The 23,750-nt window shown below is 55.0% G+C and overlaps 1 protein-coding gene across 1 annotated transcript in view; it reads left to right on the top strand.

The window, feature by feature from the left end:
• Positions 1–23,750, top strand: part of JPH3 (junctophilin 3) — a 50,154-nt gene that overhangs the window by 25,028 nt on the left and 1,376 nt on the right. The window contains exons 3-4 of the mRNA XM_031505897.3: positions 7,243–7,367; positions 13,879–14,798. Of these exons, the coding sequence (XP_031361757.1) occupies positions 7,243–7,367; positions 13,879–14,798 (1,045 nt within the window). The remainder of the gene's footprint in view (positions 1–7,242; positions 7,368–13,878; positions 14,799–23,750) is intronic.

A 23,750-nucleotide genomic window follows, 5' to 3' on the forward strand; every position in this document is an offset into this window, starting at 1 on the left:
AAAGTTAAAAGGAAGGGAAATCCTGGGAGGGAAATGCAGGAATCTGCCTGGCCCTGCTCATTCCATGTGCTCCTTGGGCAGGGAGATGCTGGGAGCATCCTGGGGCCAGATGTGCCTCTGGGTACCAGCTCCACCTGGCCCAGCCTTCCAAACTCGATGGATTTGGATTTTCCTGGCATTTTTTGTTTAGCAAAAGCCAAGATAAAATAAAGGAATCCTTTTTGGGATGGTGGGAATAAGGTGAGCTGGAGACAATCCTGGCGTTTGATGCTCTCATCTTTCTCCTCTGGGAATGACCCAGCTCAGGGATGTGGTTTGAGCTGTTGCTCCCAGAATTTTGGGGATATGGCCCATCCTTATCCTGCTGAGACTTTGGACTTTTCCACTTTGTGAATTCAGTTCTCCAGCAAAACTCCTTTTGGCCACTCCAAGGCAAGGCACAGGACACAAGGACACTGCAGGGGATGATTTTTCTTCCCCTTTACTTGCATTTAAAAATGGAATTTCAGTGTAAAATGGCAAAAGGTTCCTCAGTGAGTTCGCTCCCCATTTGTAACTCCAAAAAAGTAAAGGTGGGGAAGGCTCTGGCACAGGGGCCTGGAGCAGGGAGCTGAACAGGACCTGGCTCCAGCCCTGCCCCCATGATTTTGGGACACCTCGAGCATCCTGTGTCCCACTGCCCACGAGCTCTCCCAGCTGCTTTGGGAATGATTTCCCCCCTAAGGTGACATTTCCTGCTCTAAAACTACAGGAAATTTGGATTTTGGCCTCTTGAGCACAACATTTCCAGTGCTTCTCTCTGATTTGCTTTCTTGGGCAGCCACAAACACATCAAGGGGATTTTTTTTTCCCCTCAGGATGAAAGGGTTTGAGTGTTTATTTTCCCTTAATTCTCTTGAGATGTGACTTCCAGAGCCATTTTTTCGGGGCGTGCCATCACCATTCCACCCATCCCGTGCCATCCCAGCCTCTCCCAACCTTTTCTCCTGCTAGCAGGAGCTTTCCTGCTCCTCCCCAGAGCCCAGGGGTGATCCATCCATGCTCCCATCCCAAAATCTCCATCTGGAGCTGCCGAGTTTGGCTCTCTCTTTGCTATGCACAGCACCTGCTCCTTGTCTGGCTGCAAGGAGCCCCAGCAGACCTTCGGGGCTGCGTTACATCATGTCAGAGGTCACATCAAGCAGCTTTTTTTCCCCTTAATTAAGAATTCCAACCATGGGAGGGGGAGAAAAACAGAGCGGGCTGGGAAAAATGCCTGAGCCGAGCAGGTAAATGGGAATTTCTCCGCAGACAGCTAATTGGTGTGTCTAATATTCCACCCCCTGAGGTGCTGCTGCCTGCACAAATCACTCAGGGCGAGCCTGCTGCAATAACAGGGAAGCCGCCAGAGCTGTGGGAAGAGCCAGGCTGGAATTGGGAGCGGGTTTTATCGGGGCAATAAACGCCAGATAGGGGAAATAACAAACAGGTTAGATAGGGGAAACAACAAACAGGATAGGGGAAATAACAAAAAGGTTAGATAGGAGAAATAACAAACAGGTTAGATAGGGGAAATAACAAACAGGTTTTGTTAATCACTGCCACCAGCTCCCCGTTCCCTCGGGGCCGTGTCTAGACAGGGCCTGGCTCCGGGCTGGGCTCATCCCGAGCCCCGCAGAGACGGGAAGCGGGATGAGGGATGCGGGATGAGGGATGAGGGATTTGGGATGAGGGATGAGGGATGAGGGATGAGGGATTCAGGATGCAGGATGCAGGAGAAACCCCTGGAACAGGAAAGGGAGGCAAGGATGGGCACCGCAGCTGTGCCCTAAATCACAGAGGCTCCCGCAGAGGTGGAAACCAGACCGTCTGCAGTGGTTATTAATAATTCAGCCCCAATTTGTCCCATCCAGGAGAGCTCGAAGCCCGGCCAAGCCTCCCCTCCTGGCTGCCCGGAGCAGGCAGAGCCTCCCGGGGCTGCTGCAGGCTGGCAGGGCTCCGGGAGATGGGATTGCCTGTCCTGCCCCATCCCATCTCCTCAGCAGAGCTGCTCCAGCATCCCGGGGCTGGGACTGGCAGCGATCCCCAGGGACCGGTGCTTTGTGCTCCTCGGGGGATGCAATCAGGGCCACAGGACTGGAAAACAACCCCCGAGGAGCCCACACAGCCGAGGCATTCCCGCTGGGGAGGCTGCACCGAAAATCTCCTTTTTCTCCTTCATCCCTTTCCCAGGACAAGGTGCATCCCAAGGCTTTCCCGACCCCGGGGGTTTGGATGAGCGAGTTTAAACGCCCTGCAAGTGCTCTCTCTGAATTTTTCCTGAAGTATTTCCTTGCAGCTGGCGTGTCTTTTAATTGAATTTTGCCGTTTGAAAAATACATGAAGCTCTGTAATGGAGGGAGAGAAAACATCCCCTCCTATAGGAAGATAAAGATGCATTTAAAGAGGGGAAAAAAACCATCCCCAAAGCTGCCTGATGAAGTATTGACCTGGAGACAAAGTGGATCAGATGGAGCCAGCCCGGCCCCTTAGGAAAACTTGAGGCTGTTCATTAGGGATGAGCTCACTGCCAGCTTAACTCCATCCTCACCACTCCCAGTGAAGCCTGTGGGAAACCTGCCAATTCCCAGATTTTCCATAAAAATTGGGACCACGGGGTCCTTTTATGGGGTGGAAAGGGTTTGGGACTCGTTGCAGCCTCGTGGTGCTCCTGTTGGAGTTGGGATAATGGGAGAGCTCTGGGATGGAGGAGGGCTGAGCCTCTCCATCCCTGCCCAGGATCCCAACAGTAAATCAGGAATTTCCTACTTCCCCCTGCCAGGCTTTGGGGTCAGGGAAGCGAGAATTTTGCTTGGAAAAGAACAGCCAGAGCTGCCCTGTGAATTTTGGGAAGCACACCTTCTTTCCCAGAAATCTTACCCATAGAATGCTTTTTAACATTCCCAATAATGTGGATTTCTCTCTGTGTTCAGCACAGAGCATGGGTTTGTTCAGTGCCTGGCTTTTATTGGAATGTATTTTCCATACAAAAACGCTGGAAAAATTAGGAATAAAGGTGGCAAATCCCTCTCCTGGATGGATTCAAACAACGGATGGAGAAAGACTCAGCAGTGATCCAGGTTTCTCCAGGTGCCATCCTGGCAATTCCAGGTGTCACATTCACAGCTCTGAAACCTTTCTGGGCTTCTCTAAACTCGCTCTAATTTCCAGCCTAATTTTAAAGCACTTTGTCCCACTTGTTCTCCTGCCAGAGCATTCCTGGAACCAAAACACCTCTCAAGCCTCACCTGGTTTGAATTTTCCTTCCTTCCTTCCTGAATCCCTGAGGATTTTGCTGGGAGTTCACCCATTTTTGGCTAAACCTGCCCCCAGCACCGGCTTTGCAGCAGAACCCTCGGATCCACTCCTCGCTCACTCCAAGCCAGCCCAGAGTCACTGCTGGAATTCCTAAAAAGCCAAGTTCTTCCTTGCAAATCAGTTGATTCCAGCTTCTTATAGATTAGCTGGAGCTGATAAACTTGGCATTAGGAAGCAGGCTCAGGTATTATCCCTTCCCCTCTCAGTTCCAGCCAAATCACAGGAGATCTGCAAGGATTTCTGGGAATCTGGTTGGTTGGGATTTTTCCCTGCCTCCTGCCAGCTCCCCTTGCCAGTTTGACCACTTGCCCGCTCATCCTGCGAGAAGAGTGAGTCAGCTTGGCAAAAAATTAATAAATGAAATATTCTGGGCCGGCCCCAGCAGTGTCTCTGCCCTGAGACCCAAAACGGGGGCTCAAAAGGCACAAACCATCCTGGCTTTCCCCCCTCTGGCTCTTCCCAATCCCAATCTTTGCCTGAACACCCTCCCCCAGCTCAGCTTGGATGGGGAAGTGCACTAAAATCCTGGAATTATGGGATGGTTTGGTTGGAAGGAGCTTCAAGCCCATCCCATTCCCCCCCTGCCACGGGCAGGGACACCTTCCACTCTCCCAGGCTCCTGGATTCATCCCAGGCTGGGGATGCTCGGAGGTGGGAGGAATTAAACAGCTCCTCTTGCATCACTCCATCCCCTCACGAGCCCACAGGAACAGGATGATCTTCAAGGTCCCTTCCAGCCCAAACCACCCCAAAATTCTGTTTTATGGGGAAGGCCCCAGCCTCATTGTCACCGTGGCCTCCAGTCTGGAGAAAAAGAAATTTATGGCAGCACTTAGGGAAGGAGGAGCAGAGTGATGAGATCAGGGCCCTGTCCATGTGTCAGGGAGGAAAAAACCCCACTTTTCCAGGGAAATTAACTCCAGGCAATTAAGTGGGAATTAAGATTTAGCACACGCCACGAGCAGCAGGCGTGGAGAAAGGCGACAGCTGGTAAATTTAGGCTGTGACAGAGTCATGCGAGCACTAACAGGATTACTGGCGTTTATTTGGGAATACTTATGGATTTTATTATGCAACGTATGGATCTCCATAATTCTGCTTTTCACTCCTGCCAGCGTCTCGGGGAGCTTTACAAACAATTAATCAGCAGCATTCCAGGGAATCCAGTGTGTCCTGTCAGCTTCAGGGAATCCAGTGTGTCCCTGTGCTCCAGGGAATCCAGTATTTCCATCCCTCCCCAAATGTATTTTGGATCAGAGGGGGCTCATTGATGGGATTGATTTTTGACCTTTTTTTAACCAAACCCCCAATTTACCTTTTTTTTTTTTTTAATTCCCTGCACTTCCCGGGCCGATCCTGGGAGTGATGGGATGAGCAGACCCAGAAGTCATTGGAGTGAGTTTCCCAGGGGTCAAAATCCATCCACCCCCCAGGAATGGTGATTTTAATCCATTTAGGTTGGAATATTTCCCTGGAAAAGGGTGGTCAGGCACTGGAACCACCCAGGGAGGGTTGGAGTGCATCTGGAGTTGTCCCAGCAATTCCTGGAGGTGGCACTCAGTGCTCTGGACAAGGTGGGGATGGGTCACAGGCTGGATTTGGTGACCCTGGAGCTCTCCTCCATCCTCAGTGATGCCGTGATCCGTGATCCTCCAGCGTCACCTCCTGCTCTGCCTCCACCCGAGCGCCCCAGCGCTGCTCCAGCCTCCTTCCCTGGCAGGCAGGGGGGATGAGTGGCTCCAGCCGCCTCTCCAGAGGGGCTGAGGGTGATCCTGGCTGCTGAGCATGATCCAGGAGCTCACAGGCGCTGTCAATCCCCACTGGGGCCAGCAGGGACCTGGGAAAGCGCTGCAGACAGGCAGGGACAGCCCCAGGCCTGGCAGCTCCCTGGCCAGGGCATCGATGGATGGAGGAGCTTCAAATCCACGTCCCTGAGAAGATCCCCTGCAAGATGGCAGAGGTGTAATGAGCTCAGAGAGGCAGAATCTGAATTTTAACCTCTGAGTTTTAACCTCTGAATTTTAACCTCTGAATCTTAACCTCTGAATTTTAACCTCCTTCAAATATCCACGTCCCTGAGAAGCTCCCTGGAAGATGCCAGAGGTGAAATGAGCTCGGAGAGGCAGAATCAGAATTTTAACCTCTGAGTTTTAACCTCTGAATTTTAACCTCCTTCAAATATCCACATCCCTGAGAAGCTCCCTGGAAGATGGCAGAGGTGTAAGGAGCTCGGAGGGGCAGAATCTGAATTTTAACCTCCTGGTGGCCCTGATGGTTTCATGCACAGGTTTGATGCCCCAGTGTTTCCCACAGAGCATGCTGGTACCAAAAATTTGGCTGAGAAGAGACTGGAGAGGGACTTTGACAGGGCATGGAGGGACAGGACAAGGGGGAATGGCTTGAAGCTGAAAAAGGGTGGATTTGGACGGGATATTGGGAAGAGATTCCCATTATCTGTGAGGGTGGCACGGGGTGCCCAGAGCAGCTGTGGCTGCCCCTGGATCCCTGGCAGGGCTGGAATAACCTGGATTAGTAGAAGCCGTCCCTGCCCACGGCAGGGGTTGGGATGAGATGGAATTTAAAGTATTTTCCAACCCAAACCATTCCATGATTCCATGAAAAACGGGAGCAGCCTGAACCTCCCCTCCCAGCAGTTTTCTCCAGCTCCTCCTTGGGGCATCCCTGCTCCTCCTCCAAGAGGGACACCTGGCAGGGAACGGGCTGTGCCACCTCTGTCCCCTCCTCTGACCCCAGCTGAGTGCTGGGCAGGGAGAGTGCTGCACTCCAGCTGGCTAAAAACCCATTTAAACCCAATTTTTGGGTGCATGAATCGCAGAGAACCCTCAGGACCTGCAGCAGCATCACCACAGCCCCACAACCACCTCCAATAACTCTGGAAAACAGCTCGGATTCGCTTCCAGGGTTACTCCAGAGCAGCCAATGGCTGGGAATAAAAAGCATTTATTAGAGCAAAGGGAGTGAGCACAGGTGACAGCAGAGCCACACTCACACCCTGTTCCCCAGCCCTGGCGATGCTTCCAACCAAAGCAGGCACATTCCTGGCCCTGTTTTCCATTTTTAGGAGCCTGTCAGAAATGGCACTCCCTCTCCACGCAGATGTCGAGAAATTAGAGGGAATTCAGAGAGAGGCAGGGAAAAAAAAAATGATTAAAGGAGATGGAGGGCCTGATTTTGGAGGGAAAAGAAATCAGTGGAGTTATTTATAACCCTGCCTGCACCGGGGTGGGAGCAGGAATTTTTGAAAGTGCCTGGATGGCTCGGATAAGGGGAAAAAAAGGGGCAAAGCATCCGGAGGATGCTCTCCAAGAAGCTGTAAATCCTGAGTGATGGGATGAAATGCCATCCAAAAAAAGCCTTTGGGGAATCATCAGTGAGAGCAGGGGACAGTTGTTGATCCAGAGGGAAAAAGTGCCCTGATCAAAATGTGTGAAGGGATGGTGGGGGCGGCTCCAGAGCCGAACCCCCCGCTCCTACCTCTGCTCCCAGGATTTATTTACATCCAGCATTTTATGCAAAACGCGGGGGTGGGCGTGGAAATGTTCTTTTTTTTTTTTCATCCCCCAAAAATTGGGTTTGGTTAAAAAACCAACCAAACCAGCTTGAAATCCAACCCTGTAGGCACAGAGAGGCTGCTGGGACGGGGTGGGAAATGGGATGGAGGGACCTTTTGGGGGAACAAATCTGAATTTCTTGGGTGATTCCCAGGTTGAGGAGCATCTCCTGAAGGTGTTGGAAAATCCCCCATTCCCCAGCCATGGCCAAGCTCTGCTGGCAGCTCTTCCCTCGCGGCCGAAGGGTTTTGGAGGAATCGGTGGGGGAGATGTGGGGTTCCCGAGGTGGGGAGGAGCTGCCTCACGGGGTGCTGCTGTCTCTGTTGCCTTGCAGGACCTCTCACTCCAGGGCCAAGGCGGAGGCGGCCGTGACGGCGGCGCAGAAAGCGCAGGAGGAAGCGCGGATCGCCAGGATCACTGCCAAAGAGTTCTCGCCTTCCTTCCAGCACAGGGAGAACGGTCAGTCCCCGCCAGGCCCTGCCCTCGCAGCCCTGCCCGCACCCCAAAAACCCCCAAATTCCCCTGGCTGGAGGCTCAGCCTGTGCCCGCAGCTCCCGGTCCCCTCCGGAGCTGCTGGAGGGGGAAAGCTCCGTGGAACACCGGGTTTTGGGAGATTTAGGGCAGGGCTGTCATTATCCAGCAGTTCCACCTTGGTCAGGGCTTTTTTTGCCTGGTATCTCCTGTTTGCTCCCAATTTTTTAGTTCAAAGCCTTTGGTGGTTGCACAGAAAGAGCCCAGCCAGGGCTCTGGATGCAAACACAGATGATCCCAGAGGTCATCACCGACTTTACACCCATGGCAGTTCCTGATTGCGGGGAAGGTTTGGATTCCTTTCCTTTCCTTTCCTTTCCTTTCCTTTCCTTTCCTTTCCTTTCCTTTCCTTTCCTTTCCTTTCCTTTCCTTTCCTTTCCTTTCCTTTCCTTTCCTTTCCTTTCCTTTCCTTTCCTTCCCTTCCCTTCCCTTCCCTTCCCTTCCCTTCCCTTCCCTTCCCTTCCCTTCCCTTCCCTTCCCTTCCCTTCCCTTCCCTTCCCTTCCCTTCCCTTCCCTTCCCTTCCCTTCCCTTCCCTTCCCTTCCCTTCCCTTCCCTTCCCTTCCCTCTCTCCCTCCTTCCCTTTCTCATTTTCACCATTCCTTTCTCACATTTTCCCTCATTTTCACCATTCCTCGTTGCTTTCTCACATTTTTCCTCATTTTCACCATTCCTCGTTGCTTTCTCACACTTTTCCTCACCGAAGCCTCGGGGCGCTCGGAGCCGAAGCCGCGCCGGGGTCGGGTGGGTTCTGCAGCCGAGAAGAGTGGGACGCCCCAGGTGCCCCCAGCGATAATTAACATGGTAATTAACGCGCGCTGGGCTTCCCGAGAGGTCTCCCAGCCCCGAGCCCTGCTCAGGAGGCGGCTCTCGTTGTTCTCGCAGCTCAGCGAGGATTACTCGCATCACCGATCCGGCCTCGGGGACAAGGGACCATGGGCTCTGCTGGCCCAGCCCGGCCCTGTGCTCGCCCCGCCGAGCTCGGGGGCGGCCGGGGGCATCCCACGGCTCAGCTCTGGGGGCTGCAGCAGCCTGAGCCGGGCCACATCCCCAGCCAGAGCCGCCGGGAGCATCCCCTGCATCCCTGCATCTCCCGGAGGCTCAGCCGGGCTCATCCCTCCTCCTGCCCATCTGTACACGGCAGATCGGAGCTTCTCTCAGGGCTGCCTTCCCCCGAGGGCTTCTCCAGCCCTGAGATGTTCCTCGGCTCCATTTCCTCCTGCCAAGAGACTTTGCAGGTTTAAATCACCTCTTGGAAAGATATTTTTAGGCAATACATTTTTTACTAGCTCCTGGACGGGGCCGTGGCGCTTCACTCGCGCTGGGGTTTGTGCGCTCTGGCTGGGGGGGTTGTGTGAGCTGCGACAGGGGAGCAAGGAAGAAAGGAAGGCGGTTCTGCTTCGAGTGCATTAAAAAACCCACCACGGCATCCCAGATGTGCCGGGAGGGCTGGCAGCGCCTGCGGAGCCGCTCGGGCAGGTCGTGGGTGCGAGGGGCGGTGTCACCCCCGGAGCCCAGCTCAGCCTGGGGACAGCCGGGACAGGGATGGGGCAGCTGCCACCACACTGCGGGCATGGCAGGGCTCCGTGCCCACCGTGCACGGGACCCTGGGTGCTGCTGTGCCCTCCTTGGACAGGATGGGGGCTCGGTGTGCCCCCCATATTCAGAATTGTGGGTGCTGGCTGTGCCCCCCATATTCAGAATTGTGGGTGTTGGATTTGCCAGCCTCATTCAGAATTGTGGGTGTTGGATTTGCCACCCTCATTCAGGATTGTGGGTGCTGGCTGTGCCCCCCATATTCAGAATTGTGGGTGCTGGCTGTGCCCCCCATATTCAGAATTGTGGGTGCTGGATTTGCCACCCTCATTCAGAATTGTGGGTGCTGGGTGTGCCCTCCTTTGACAGGATTGTGGGTGTTGGCTGTGCCCCCCATATTCAGAATTGTGGGTGCTGGCTGTGCCCCCCATATTCAGAATTGTGGGTGCTGGCTGTGCCCCCCATATTCAGAATTGTGGGTGCTGGATGTGCCCCCCTCATTTAGGGTTTTGGGTGCTGGATGTGTCCCCTTATCACAGGATTTTGTGTGCTGGATTTGTCACCCTTGTACAGGATTGTGGGTTCTGGCTGTGCCCGTCATATTCAGATTGTGGGTGCTATCTGTGCCCCCATTATTTGGAATTGTGGGTGCTGGATTTGTCTCCCTATCACAGGATAGTGGGTGCTGGATTTGCCCATCATATTCAGAATTGTGGGTGCTGGATGTGCCTCCATTCCACGGGATTTTGGGTGCTGGATGTGCCACTCATATTCAGAACTGTGGGTGCTGGATTTGTCTGTTCCACAGGATCGTGGGTGCTGGATTTGTCACCCTTGTACACGATTTTGGGTGCTGGATGTGCCCCCCTCGTTCAGAATTGTGGGTTCTGGACATGCCCCCCTCGCTCAGGACCCTGGGTGCTGGCCGTGCTCCCTTGCAGGGTGCTGCAGGTCCCCAGTGCCACCCACGGCGTGCTGCGGTGGGTGCTGGGTGCCACCCACCCCCTGGGTGCTGGCTGTGCTCCCTTTCCACGGGGTGCTGGGTGCTGGATGTGTTCCTGGCAGGGAGGTGGGTGTGGGTACCACCCACCCGGCTCAGCGAGTGCCAGGGGCGCTGGGTGCCCCTTGGAGGGGTCTGTGGGTGCTGTGGGACACCACAGAGGGGTCTGTGCCCACCTCAGCATCACCCCTGGGCAGCTGCAGCTCCTGGAAGGTGAAAACAAAAATATCCCCGTTCCACATCCCGCATCACCATCTCACCCGTGGTTCCTGTGCCCGTCAGCCGTGGGCATCTCCAGGTGCCCATCAATCCCAATTCCTGCACACAGCAGGATCACCCAGGCTTGCCCGGTGTTGCAGAGCTGAGTCCCTCTGGAGACAGAGGCTCCCAAATCCCAAATCCCAAAGGTGCCTCCTCAGCTTTGCTCCGAAGCCTCGGCGGCCGGGCCGGGCCGCCTCCATGGCGCTGGAAATGCGCGTTTGGAGCTCCGCAGCCTCCCTCGCTCTCACAGCCCTTCTTCCAGGAACACCACGTGCCTTGGCACTAATTTTAGCTCGGGATAATTGTTGCACATCCTCGGGTGAGGAAAGGGCCCCGCTGCATCCGCGGAGTTCCTGCGCAAGGAAACTGCGGGGCTGGGGGGCAGCAGTGCCCCAGCTGTGCCCCAGATGTGCCCCAGCTGTGCCCCAGATGTGCCCCAGCACCCCCAGTCCTGCTCCTCCCACAGCCCCAACCCTCGGGGATTAATCCAGCACCTGCAGATTGGTGCTGGGGAAGGTTTGGGATGAGGAGAGGTGTCGGAATTGTCGGAATCTGAGGAATTGATGATTCCGAAATTGCAAAAAGTCTCTGTGTGTCAGCCCCCTGCCAAAGCAGAAGCCAGAATTGGTCTGTGCTGGTTTCCAGGTTGTTTATTCTGTTTATCTCTCACATGTTCTGCTGCCCTGCCCAGCTCTGTCCTGCAGGGCAGCGTGTGGGGCTCTGCCCTCAGTGGGATGTGACAAACATTAAATACCAGAAACTCCCTGGGCTGCATTTACAAGAACGTGCCAATATCTGTCACCTACGTTGGACAGTGTGTCCCCAGCCTGAACCAACAGAAAAATGCCAACACCACAGTGAGACATGGAGGGCATGAAGAAGGAGAAAAAGGACAAGGCACATCCAATTTCCTCCAGCTTGTCCCCTTTGGACCCCTCATCTAGAATCCTAAAATTTTACTTTTGCACCCGTGCCACACTTAATTATCACTTCAATCAAACCCTCAGAGCTGGTAATTCATCCTGTAAGATTGAAAACTCTTTTCCATGGCCAGAGATCACAGCCAGTGTCTCTGGGGGCTCTGTCCAGGGGGTTCCTGACCCCTGCCAGGGTCCCAGCCCTGCCAGGGCAGCCAGAGGGAAGCCCTGGATTCCCACAGATAGGAAGCTTGCAACAAACTGGAATTCCAGCAAAATCCCTGAACTGGGGAAGATAAAGCTCAAAAACCAGGGACACCCCAAACCTTGGGTGAGCCTGCTCCCACAGGTGGTTTCCCACCTTTCTCACATGAAATCTTTTATTCCCTCTGTGCCTCAGCCTCCCATTTGGGATCTTGGAAGGCTGCTGGGACAGGAACGACTGATAAAACAGCCCCAAAAATAATCTTTTTATCCCAGAGACAGATATTCTGCAGGAAAACAGAGAGGTGAGCTCCATCTTTCTCCTCCTCAGCAATTTGTCACCAATACCAGGATTTTTCAGGGGCCCTGGATAAAACCCAGGAGATTCAGTGTCCCACATACAAACAGGGGAAAAATGAAAGCTGGTCTATGTGAGTATCATCCCAGAAACTCGAGTCATTAGGAGACCATTTTCCATAAACTGCTTGGGTAGATTTCCAAGCTGGTTTTGTTACTATTTCCCTCCCTGCCAGTGCTCCAATGGGGACTCCAGCATTCCCTGTGTGTATCCCAACCCTGGCAGGGGTGAATGCACATCCCAGCAGCTCCCCGAAAAGATCCAAGAGAGAAAATTACTCAGCAGAAGTGGAGAGACCCGAGCAGGCGCTCCAGAGCATTTATTTTTCATTTGTAAGCGATGGCATGAAAATTGAGCTCTCCCTTCTCAAGACTCGTTTCTTGTCTCACCGTAGCAATCACAATTAGATGCATTTCAGGGGCATTAGGCACTTAATATATTTATCAAATTATTCACCTAATTTAGCACGGCTTTAGCTGGGAACGACTGGAGAGGGGAAAAGGAGAATTAACCACTCTTATCTCGCTGGGAATCGTTCGGTGTTTCATCCGTGAGGAGCACGTTGGAGGTTTTTGTTCCGTGTTCCTCCAGCAGCAGAAGACATTCAGCCCCTCCTGAAGGGCCCATGCCCAGGTGCCCCTGTCGGGGACGTCTCTGAGTGAAGGAATGAGGAGCCTCCAGTGGGATGGGGAGGATGGGGGTGCTGGCCTGAACGAGCAGCCCTGTCCTTCCACCCCATCCTGGGGCCGAGCAGGGAAACCTCCACGTCCTGCTGGGCTGCGTGGGGCAGGCAAGCTCTCGGACATGAGGTCTGTGGGCTTTCGCTGGCACCCCTGCCCAGATGTGGCCATTGCCCTCCTGCACCTGGCAGATGAAAACAGAGGTGGTTCCCATGCAGGAGAGGGGTGAGGGCTGTTGGTGTGGGGTGATCCCAGTGGCACCCAGGTGATCCCGGTGACACCCAGCACACCCAGGGTGATACCAGTGAGATCCAGGGTGGTCCCAGTGTCACCCATCACACCCAGGGTGATCCCAGTGGCACCCAGGGTGGTCCCAGTGTCACCCATCACACTCAGAGCGATCCCAGTGGCACCCAGGTGATCCTGGTGTCACCCAGCACACCCAGAGTGATCCCAGTGAGATCCAGGGTGGTCCCAGTGTCACCCATCACACCCAGGGCGATCCCAGTGGCACCCAGGGTGGTCCCAGTGTCACCCATCACACTCAGGGCGATCCCAGTGGCACCCAGGTGATCCTGGTGTCACCCAGCACACCCAGAGTGATCCCAGTGAGACCCAGGTGATCCTGGTGACACCCAGCACACCCAGGGTGATACCAGTGGCACCCAGGGTGGTCCCAGTGTCACCCATCACACCCAGAGTGGTCCCAGTGTCACCCAGGGTGGACCCAGCGTCACCTATCATGCGCAGGGTGGTCTCAGTGGCACCCAAGGTGATCCTGGTGGCACCCAGCACACCCAGAGTGATCCCAGTGGCACCCAGGATGCTCCCGGTGGCACCCATCACACTCAGGGTGGTCCCAGTGTCACCCAGCACACTTAGGGTGGTCCCAGTGGCACGCAGGGTGGTCCTGGTGACACCCAGCACACCCAGGGTAATCCCAGTGAGATCCAGGGTGGTCCCAGTGTCACCTATCATGCTCAGGGTGGTCCCAGTGTCACCTATCATGCTCAGGGTGGTCCCAGTGGCACCCAAGGTGATCCTGGTGGCATCCATCACACTCAGGGTGGTCCCAGTGTCACCCAGCACACTTAGGGTGGTCCCAGTGGCACCCAGGGTACTCCCAGTGTCACCCAGCACACACAAATGCAGCGCACTGGGTGTGCCACCAGCCCCCTCACAGATTTCCCTTCCCAAGCTTCCAGACTGGGAACTGGTAGGAAATGTGGTCAGATGGATCCCAAAAAACCATCAGAACCTCTTCCCAGCAGCTCCGCATCGCTGGTGGCTTCTCCAAATCCTCCAGGATTGGAGAGCCATCGCTGTGGTTCTGCAGGGCGGGGCTCAGGGCAAATTTGGTGTCCCCATCCCACCCCTCTCCTCCTCACCACCCAACCCTCTGCAAACCCTCGGGGCACCCAACGCAGCAGAAATAATCCTGTCGCCTTCCCCTCTCCCTTCTCTCCTCGCCCCGTGGCCCCCAAGGGCTGGAATGCCAGCGGCCGAAGCGGCAGAACTCGAGCGACGACATCGAGGTCCTCTCCACCGGCACCCCCCTGCAGCAGGAGAGCCCCGAGCTGTACCGCAAAGGGACCACCCCGTCCGACCTGACCCCCGAGGACAGCCCGCTGCAGAGCTTCCCCGCCAGCCCCTGCCCCACGCCGCCCCTCGGGCCCTCCTGCAGGAACAAGGCCGCCCACTTCTCCAGGCAGCTCTCGGTGGACGAAGAGAGGGGCGGCGAGATCCAGATGTTGCTGGAAGGGCGCGGCGGGGATTACCTGCGCCCCAACAGCTGGGGCGAAGAGAAGGGCAGCGGGAGCCGCGCCGCCAGGAGCGGGGCCACGCGCAGCGGGCAGCCGGGCTCCACCGCCGGCCCCGAAGACTACCGAGGCCGGAGCGGGGGACACAAACATTCGGCCTCCAACCACAAGGCGAGAGAGAGGTGGACAGATCCCCCAGCCGCGGTTTCGTGGACTTCCCACCACAGGTCCCACAACCACAGCTCAGGGAGCTCCAAGCTGCTTGAGCTGGATGAGGAGAAGATGAGTAATTACGAGATGGAGATGAAGCCCCTCATGAGGATGGATTCTTATATGCAAGAGATTCACGCCCAAAAAAGACACTACGGCAAAGGGGGAGGCTGCAGGAGCGCGGCTGACGAGCACCGCGGGGAAGAGCGGGGCTTCGGGGTTCAGAGGCTGAGGTCTAAGTCCCAGAACAAAGAGAATTTCAGGCCAGCTTCCTCTGCCGAGCCCACGGTGCAGAAACTGGAAAACCTGAGATTCGGGGACAAAGCTGAACCTCGGCTACTGAGGTGGGACTTAACCTTCTCCCCGCCACAGAAATCTTTACCTGTTGCACTAGAATCTGAAGAGGACAGTGGGGATGCGCTCAAATCCAGTACGGTGAGTGAGGGGATTGGGTGTGGAATTCTGGCCTGGAAGTCCGGGGTTGTTGTGGGGCTGAGTGGAGCGGGGTGGGAGGGAAATTCGGAAAATGTGAATTATTGTGGGTTTGTGCCTTGAATCCCCTCTGCTCCCTCCTCCCATCCTGCTGGGCGTTGGTGTGGGGTGTTCCCTGCACGCTGTGCTGGGTTTTCCCTGGAGGATGGAGTTTTGCAGCCCAGCCCCTTGGGCCAGCAATAAAAATCCATTCTTGCTGGGAATTTGGTGGGAAAGCTGCAGGAGCAGGCAAGGCGTTGGTGATGTTCCCTGGGTTATGGTTATGGCCACAGAGCTTCCTGCTGCTCCAGGAGAGCTCCTTGTGAGACATCCCACCCTGAGCTCCTCGTTTTGGGGGAGACAAGGACACTTTGGGCTTGGAGCGGCTGCTGGGAAGGGCTGGAGGTGTTCAGGAGAGAAGACAGAGTGATCTTAAAAGCTGCTGCAAAGTGGAAGGGAATAATCTGTTCTCCACGAGCAGAATTAATGGTCTTAAAGTCAGGGAGGGTGAGCCATTAACCATGGCTAATGAGGTGAGGGCTCTAATGAACTGCCTGGGGAGGGGGCGGGTCTGAGGTTGGACATCACCAGCTCAGACAGGAGCTGGACAGAGCTGAAGCTCCTCAGGAGAGGGCTGAGCTGGGTGGGTTTTAGGTTTTTTGCAGTCTTGTTTTTTGAGGATTGCTGGATTTCCCATTAGAAGCTTCCTCACTTGTTGTCCCCATTGGTTGGCATTGACAGGAGAGGTGACGGGGTCTGCTGGGAGCACTGGGGAAGCCACCACTGTCCCAAACTGTCCCTTGTCCCTTGCCCAAACGCAGGGCAGGGCTGGAGGTGTCCCACGAGGATGCCCCAGACCTACCCAGGGGAAATGGAAAACCTGTCACACTCAGGAGGTGACATTTCAGCAGGCAGGAGCTGAATCTCCCTGTCAGGGGAGCACAGGACGGTGCCTGGTCACGAAACCGAAACGAATTTGTCAGTCAGGCCGAAAATTCAGGCGAGAGGCATCGAGGTGTGTGAGGTGTGGTGACATTTGCCATGGCTGCAGTGTCTCTGCTCCTCCAGCACCTGCCAGCAGAGCCCAGGGGCAGAGAGAGGAGGGAGCAGTGAAGGATGGAGCTGCCCCAGATGGAACTGTGGATAAATCCCTCTCAGAGCAGGAAGGATGGATCTGCCCCAGCTTTCCTGCTGGAGCTGTGGATAAATCCTGCCCACAGCAGCCAGGGGTGCAGGAAGGATGGATCTGCCCCAGCTTCCCTGCTGGAGCTGTGGGTAAATCCCTCTCAGAGCAGGAAGGATGGATCTGCCCCAGCTTTCTGGCTGGAGCTGTGGATAAATCCCTCTCAGAGCAGGAAGGATGGATCTGCCCCAGCTTCCCTGCTGGAGCTGTGGGTAAATCCCTCTCAGAGCAGGAAGGATGGATCTGCCCCAGCTTCCCTGCTGGAGTTGTGGGGAAATCCCTCTCAGAGCAGGAAGGATGGATCTGCCCCAGCTTTCTGGCTGGAGCTGTGGGTAAATCCTGCCCACAGGGGTGCAGGAAGGATGGATCTGCCCCACCCTCCCTGCTGATAATTCCCCCAGCAGCCCTGGAGCTCTCTGCCTCCCCATCCCCGGGCTCAGGCTCAGCAGCTCCCACCCTCCCGAGGGGGAGCCGAGCACGGCGGCTCCACAGGACACATCCTGCAGCCTGGAAAAGCAGAGCCAGGCTGTCCTTGCCTGCCTGGGAAGCTCTGGAGACACGACAGGCAGCATCAGGAGCCTGACAGGCTCCCAGAGGGGAAGAGCAGCAGCAGGAATTGCACAGACACAGCCCTGGCAAGGCCGTGGGACGCGCAGATGTTCCAGCACCTTTGACAACACGACCTGGGAGACACAGGGCACACGGGAGGGATGAAACCACTGTTTCACCCCGCTGAGAGCCATGTGATTTTGGGGAGATTGCTGGCACAAGCAGCCCTGGGCTGTCTCCCCACGCAGCCCATCAGATGTGCTCCCACCTCGGAGCTGTCACAATAAAGCTCCCTCCACATGGCTGGAGGCAAACTGCCACCAAGACATTCCTGGCCATTCCCAGTGAGCCCTGGCACTCAGGAAAGGCCCAGCCTGCATGGAGGAGCTCACGGAAAAGCCATTAGGATGCACATCCTACTTTGGAAGCGCTGGAGCTGTGGAGCAGCATGTTCAGTTTTCTCACATTCATAACCGAGGGTGGAACAGATGGCGAAGGTTTGGGAGGAAGCTAATGTAATACAGAGGAAGAGATAATATGTGGATTTAAATAACCCACAATGCCAGCAACAATTTGTTCTAGCAGGAATTGCACGGTGCTAGCAGGGTTTTGTTCCAGTGGCCTGGCAGGGAGGGGGAGGTTGGGCAGGAGCAGGGGAAGGTGTAGGGGAGGAAGGGGAGGTGCAGGGATCTGTGCTCCAACCTCCTGCCCAAACCCCTGACCTCACCTGCACCTGCCACCAGAAGCACTTCAGGCCCCAGGGAGTGAAGTGGTAAATCCCTGAGGAGGAGGAGGAGGAGGAGGGGAAGGCTGAGGGGGAAGGATTTATCCCACAGACCCCGCATCCATCTCCAGGCAGCACAGGACACTCACACACTCCATCCTGCAACACCCCCCCTGCATCCTGCTCGAGCTCCACATCCCCCCACAGCAAATCAAGGCTCCCCAAGCCCCCCAAAAGCCAAATTCCCCACGCTGGCCTGAAATCCCCTTTCCCTGTGGCCTGGCAGGGCAAGGCAGCTGTGGGCAGCTGTGGGTGACCTCGCTTCTGCTCAGGGATGCCTCAGGTAGAGCAAAAATAGCCGAGTTCAGCTCTGAGCATCCCTGCTGCTCACTGGCAGCTCCTTTCTCTGCAGCCCAGCTCCCGGAGCAGTGGGACCAGTGGGAGCTGCCCTTTGAGCCCCTTTTTTTTGGGGAGCAGCTTCCCAGCTGGTCCCACTGCTCCGGGAGCTGGGCTGCAGAGAAAGGAGCTGCCAGTGAGCAGCAGGGATGCTCAGAGCTGAACTTTGCTATTTTTGCTCTACCTGAGGTATCCCTGAGCAGAAGCGAGGTCACCCTCACAGCTTAGCTTGTTTTAAAAATAACCTGCCCTAAACCAGCTCTGCACAAGCCATCCACGAGCCCAGGGCTTGGCTCTGGGCTGGAGTGGCAGCTCCAGCTTCCAGCACACTTCTGGCACTGCTGGAACGGGCTGGGGCTGCAGGGCTCACAAAAACACACTCCAAAAAAATCACTGCTCCTGATTCCTGCCTGAAAAACAAGCTGGGAGCCACGGGGCCTCAAATCCAAGCTTTTCCAAAGCTGCACAGGCAGGGATGCAGACTCCACTGAGGAGTCACACATGCAGGTTGCTGTAGGAGCTGTAGGAACTTTGTTCTCCTCTGTCACTTTTCCCCAGTCCTTTAAAAGAAGCTCCCAGAACCACCCCCCTCTTTTTAGGGGCTGCACACCAGGAATTGAAAAATCCTCTCACAATTCCTGAATTGAAAAATCCTCTCATAAAAGGTCATTTCTTGAGGCCACGGCTCAGTAACGTCGATGAAATTCAGCTCTGCTTGGCTCTCAGGGGATTTGGGGGGTTTGGGGTCACTGAGCCACACAAATGCTTTAAAAATGACATTTAAGGCCACCTGATCTCTCTGTGCCTCTGTGGGCACTGACCCCAGCACCCAGAGGACAAACTCACAGCAATTGTCAGCGTTGGGCCAGAGGAAAACGGGAGCCAATGTGGCAGGAGCAGTGCTGGTGTTGTGGGATTAAGGGATTTATGGGAATGTCCCCATCCTTCCCACCCTCAAAGGCCCACGAGGTACAAAACCTGTGCCTGGATGCTCCACAGGTTCCTGGAGCCTTGGAGGAAAAAAGGAAAGGAAAGGAAAGGAAAGGAAAGGAAAGGAAAGGAAAGGAAAGGAAAGGAAAGGAAAGGAAAGGAAAGGAAAGGAAAGGAAAGGAAAGGAAAGGAAAGGAAAGGAAAGGAAAGGAAAGGAAAGGAAAGGAAAGGAAAGGAAAGGAAAGGAAAGGAAAGGAAAGGAAAGGAAAGGAAAGGAAAGGAAAGGAAAGGAAAGGAAAGGAAAGGAAAGGAAAGGAAAGGAAAGGAAAGGAAAGGAAAGGAAAGGAAAGGAAAGGAAAGGAAAGGAAAGGAAAGGAAAGGAAAGGAAAGGAAAGGAAAGGAAAGGAAAGGTTATTGAGAGGCTGGGAAGGGAAAGGAGCTCTCTAAAACGCCAGCGAGCCTTTTATCCACAAACCACAGCCCGTGCCGAACATCTGCCGCATCTGGAAGGGAGGAGAAGCGCTTTAGGACGGAGCAGCTCAGGCGAGCCCGATCCATCACCCCCTGTGCCCGTCCAGCAGCGGCCAAACCCAAAACTTCCCGAGCCCTGCCCTCGCTGGGGGCACCCCTGGGGCTGCCAGGAGGCAGCAGCCCGGCCAGCCCTGACTATTCCCCGCACAAATCCCAGCCCAAAGGCGAAAATTCCCGGGGAAAGAACCTCCGCAGAGGCTTTAAGGGCATCTCCCGGCTGAGGGATCTCGGAGAGCCCCCGGCGGGGAGGGATGCCGGCAGCCTCTCCCTCCTCCCCTGCGTGCTCCGGCAGAGGGATTAGCGGTTTTTTTGGGTTTTTTTAGCCCTAAAGGTCGTGAAATGAGTTAAAAATAAAACCCGGGTGTTTTCTCCACCCTGTTTGGGGGGTGAAGCTCTCCTGTGCATGAGGTGTTGCCATTTGGCTGCTTTGGGATGAAGAGACCTGGGGACTTGTTTGGCATTATCCTCCCTGGGATTAAACCCTGTGATTTATCCCTGTGGCCTTCCAGCTTCAGGTTTTCCCATTTATTTATTATTTTTTCCCCCCATCGGGAGCCATCCCCAGGTCTCCCAGCACAATCATGCCTGGGTTTTCCTTCTTCCTCTCATCTCAGCCAAGCAGATTCACCTCAGTCCCAGCTGGCAGCCGCGTGCCCAGACAAACAGAAGCCATCATTCCATGGGCACAAGGAGGAAGAGGAGCCCTGCTGCCATCCCAGCTCTGGAATGAGGCAGGGCTGAGCACTGCTGCAGGGGTTGTCTCTTCTAAAGACAAATAAGAATCACAAACTGTTCCTCCTCTAATCCCTTCCGTGTTCAGACAACCTGAGGTAACTAATCTTCAGAGGGAAATGGGATGTTCAACTCCACAGGGTCCTTTTCAAAGCCTTTTCATCTCCAGGGCTTTTGATGTACCTGGGAGCACTTTCCTGGCTCTGCTCCTGTCACCTGGATATTGGGGTTGAGCCCAGTTCCATCTCTTAGCTGGGAAAATTTGGGGCTAAACAGCAGCTTTTTGACTGCATTAGAACCAAATTTTGACTGCTGTTTTTAGAATAAAAATCTTAAAACGAGAGCTTCAAACGTACCTAAACAAACACTGAGCTCAGTCCCAGCACCAGGGAGGTGAGGGTTGAACCAGGGGGTGACAAATCGGTTCTTTAAGAGGCTAAAGGATCTCTACGGGGATAACCTCTCATTTTTTTAGCCTTTTTTCCCCCAGAAGCAGGTTTTTCCATCCCACCCAACTCACTTTCACTCACACAAGCACTTTTACCATCTCCTGGGCCCTTTCCTGGAGCCAGGGGAGCTGCTGCAATCCGCTGGAGAAAGCCAAGTGGCTCCCTGATGTTTCCTTTGCTAAATGCTCCTTAACCATTTCCCAGAGCCTGTTCCTGGCAATGATGTGACAATTCAGCACAAATGTCACCGAGCTGCTAAGTTTGCAGCCCTTTCTGCAGTGCTGAGGCTGGAAAATGGTGCATATCTATATTTTTTTTTTTTTTTTTTCTGCTGATCCAAGTCCTTAGTAATTACACTTAATAGATCCCGGAGGGATTCCTAGGTAACCTGCACTCTGGTTTCCATGGCAGAGAGGCAGAGCTTGTACCCTGTGATAACAGATAATAATGGATTGCTAATGCTTAAATTAATTATGCCACAATTGCATTTGTAAACCAGCTGTCCGTCGTATTCCCAGAAAAACTCTGGAGTTGCTACACAACAGTTCCAGGATAAAAACAAACAAGGCAGAGGGGCAGGAATTACTCTACAGCTACAATTAGTTATTACTCCTGTGCCATAACTGTGGTTTATTCCTATCTTAGTGTTTCCATGGGTTAAGGTCTAAGTTTCTGTTCTTTAAGCTTGGAAGAAAAGCTTGAAAATCCTGGGAGATCCAACCTGTTGATAGAGAAGAATCCTTCTGCCCAGCTGATGTTGGTGTAGATTCTCATCCTTGGCAGACGTTTTCCTTCTCCTGTGAAGGATTCCAGGGATATTATTGTAAAAAAATTGAAATTTGGCCCCACCAAATGGTGACGGCAACAGGCAAAGCTGCAAATCAGGGGCTGTGTCTCCTCTTTCCAAAGGCTCCTGCTGGAGGTTGGAACACTGTGGGAAGGGTTTAAAAGCCACTGGTTGTAAAGCACTGGGAGATCAGTGCCCTGCAGCCAGGCTGGGCTCAGCAAAGCCTCTCTCCCAAAGCTCAGCTCCAGCACTGACCCATCTCCTGCCCAGGCACGGAGCAGGAATGATGCTCAGTGCTGCCACATTCCCAGGCCATGCCACGGGAGGGGAGAAGGGCAAACCTTCCCTCTGAGCAGAGGGGAAGCCACGGAGACCTCAGGAGACAGAAATCAGGCAGACAGAAGCACTGAGAAGTGCAGCAGGATCTGTAGTTGGAGTAAACCAGAAGCTTTGGAGGGGCCAAACTGCTTTTCCAGCAGCAGCTGCCATTCCCTGCCATTCCCAGCTGGACAGCAGCACAGGGAGGAGGGGGTTAAAAAGAGGGGGCTGTAAAAAGGAGGCAGAATTTGTGGATTTGAGCTGGGTCAAAGACTCCCACACCTCCCTGGTCATCCTGTTCTAAGGGAATGGGAATGTGGCAGATCCCATGCCCGCAGTGGCAAAGGAGGGATTTTCTCCTGCCCCTGCCCTGCTCCTCATCCCTGCAGGATGCAAACCTGAGCCTGGGCTGAGCAGAGCCTGGGATCCAGAGGTGCTGGTGTGAGCGGGTGTTGGATCCCCCCAGTTTTCCAGCTGAGGGCACAGCTTTGATGCCCCGTGTGTAAATCACAGATCCACGGGATCACCGAGGCTGGAAAATGTTCTGGAATTGAGTGCCACCATTCCCCAGCGCTGCCAAGCCACCTCTGCTCCACACGCACACAGCTCCGGGGATGGGGACTCCACCAGTGCCCTGGGTGAAGAATTATTCCCAAATATCCAATCTGAACCTCGCTGGTACAACTCCAGGCTGATTCCTCTTGTCCTGTTGCTGTTTCTTGGGAGAAGTGACCGGTGCAGGCTGTGCTCCCTCCCTGCACGCATCCCACGGAATCTGCACCTCGGCTGCATCCCAAAATGAGGGAACAGGGAATTGGGAGGGATCAGCAGCGTGAGCAGAGCAGGGGCAGCACTGGCCGAGCTGTTTTGGCAGGGAATTCCTCCACGGAGCAGCCCAGCAATGGGGCTGAGCCCTCCCCGGCTGCGGGGCCGGGGCAGGAGCTCGTTCCGTGCCAAGGCAAACAATGGCACTGATAATCGCCTGCAATCTGTTATTACATTTCCAGCAGCTCCAAAACCCCTCCAACCCAATAATCTTCTGAAATGCAGCTAATCCCTCCCAGCGCCAGCAAGGCCGGGCTTGGCACGGCCGGGCTGGGGAAGGGAAGTAGCCTTTGGAAGCTTCTCATGGCACGGGAGGAGAGGTTTGCCAGGAGCAGCCAGCCCTGCATGGGTACCTGGCTGCTCTCCGCAGTCCCTGCCTTGGCTTGGCTGCCTTTGACCCTGTTGCTAAGCTACAAATATGCCTTTGCAGCAGGCTCCAGCATCCTCGCTCCCACCCACTCCCAAACGCCGGCTGAATCAGGCTGCTCGGAACAGAAACCATCCCCGGGCAGCCGGGAGCTGCTTTTCCCCCGTTCCTTCTCCAGCAGCTCCGCAGAGTGACCCAGGGAAAGCTCCCAGCCCTGTCCCCACTCCATCCCAGCGACGTGGAAGGGGGCAGGAGCCTGGGGGAAAAGCCTTCGGAGCATCCCAGGGCTGGGATGCAGCAGGAATAGCTGAGGATCCCAAAAAGAAAAAAAGCAACCACCCACCTGCTGCCAGCAGCACTCACCCTGTGCGAGCCACGCTCACACCCTGGCAGCAGGGCTGGGGTGCCAGGAGGGATGGGGTGCCAGCAGGGATGGGGTGCCAGGAGGGATGGGGTGCCAGGAGGGATGGGGTGAGGTGCCAGGGATGTTTTCCTGACCAGTGCCCTGCAGAAGGATGTGCTGCAGGGCTGCCTGCAGTTCCTGGGATGCTGGTGGGGTCCCACAGGATGGTCCAGGACGTGCTCCAGGGGAAGCCACGGATGCTCCCCGAGGGATTGAACCATTCCTGGGATCTCCAGCCCAGCTGGGCTGCGGGGTGTGCACGGGGCAGCTGCAGTGGGGTTCCTGCAGTGCTTTCCAGGTGAAATCACAGAATCCTGGGATGGTTTGGGTGGGAAGGACCTTAAAGCTCATCCCATCCCACCCTTGCCACGGCAGGGACACCTTCCCCTATCCCAGGGTGCTCCAAACCCTGTCCAACATGGCCTTGGACACTTCCAGGTGGTTCCCAGGAGCTTCATTTGGTCCATATGAACTCAGGAAAGGTTATTAGAGCATTCCCAAAATGTTGGCTGAACATGGACCCCCGTGTCCTGACCCGATGTCCAGGATACCTGGAAAACAACTGTGCTTATTGGGAAATGTCCTGTGGACACTTCAAACCATCTCCAAACCACCCTAAGATCCCATATAATCTGGTTTTTTGTTGTTTTTTTTCTTCCTTTTCATTGACCACCTAATTTTATCTCTGTTTTTAAGGCCAGAATTCCTAAGGGAGTGGCATG

The sequence above is a fragment of the Lonchura striata genome, chromosome 11 (genome assembly GCF_050655825.1).
Source record: "Lonchura striata isolate lonStrDom1 chromosome 11, ASM5065582v1, whole genome shotgun sequence".
Classification (NCBI taxonomy): Eukaryota; Metazoa; Chordata; class Aves; order Passeriformes; family Estrildidae; genus Lonchura; species Lonchura striata.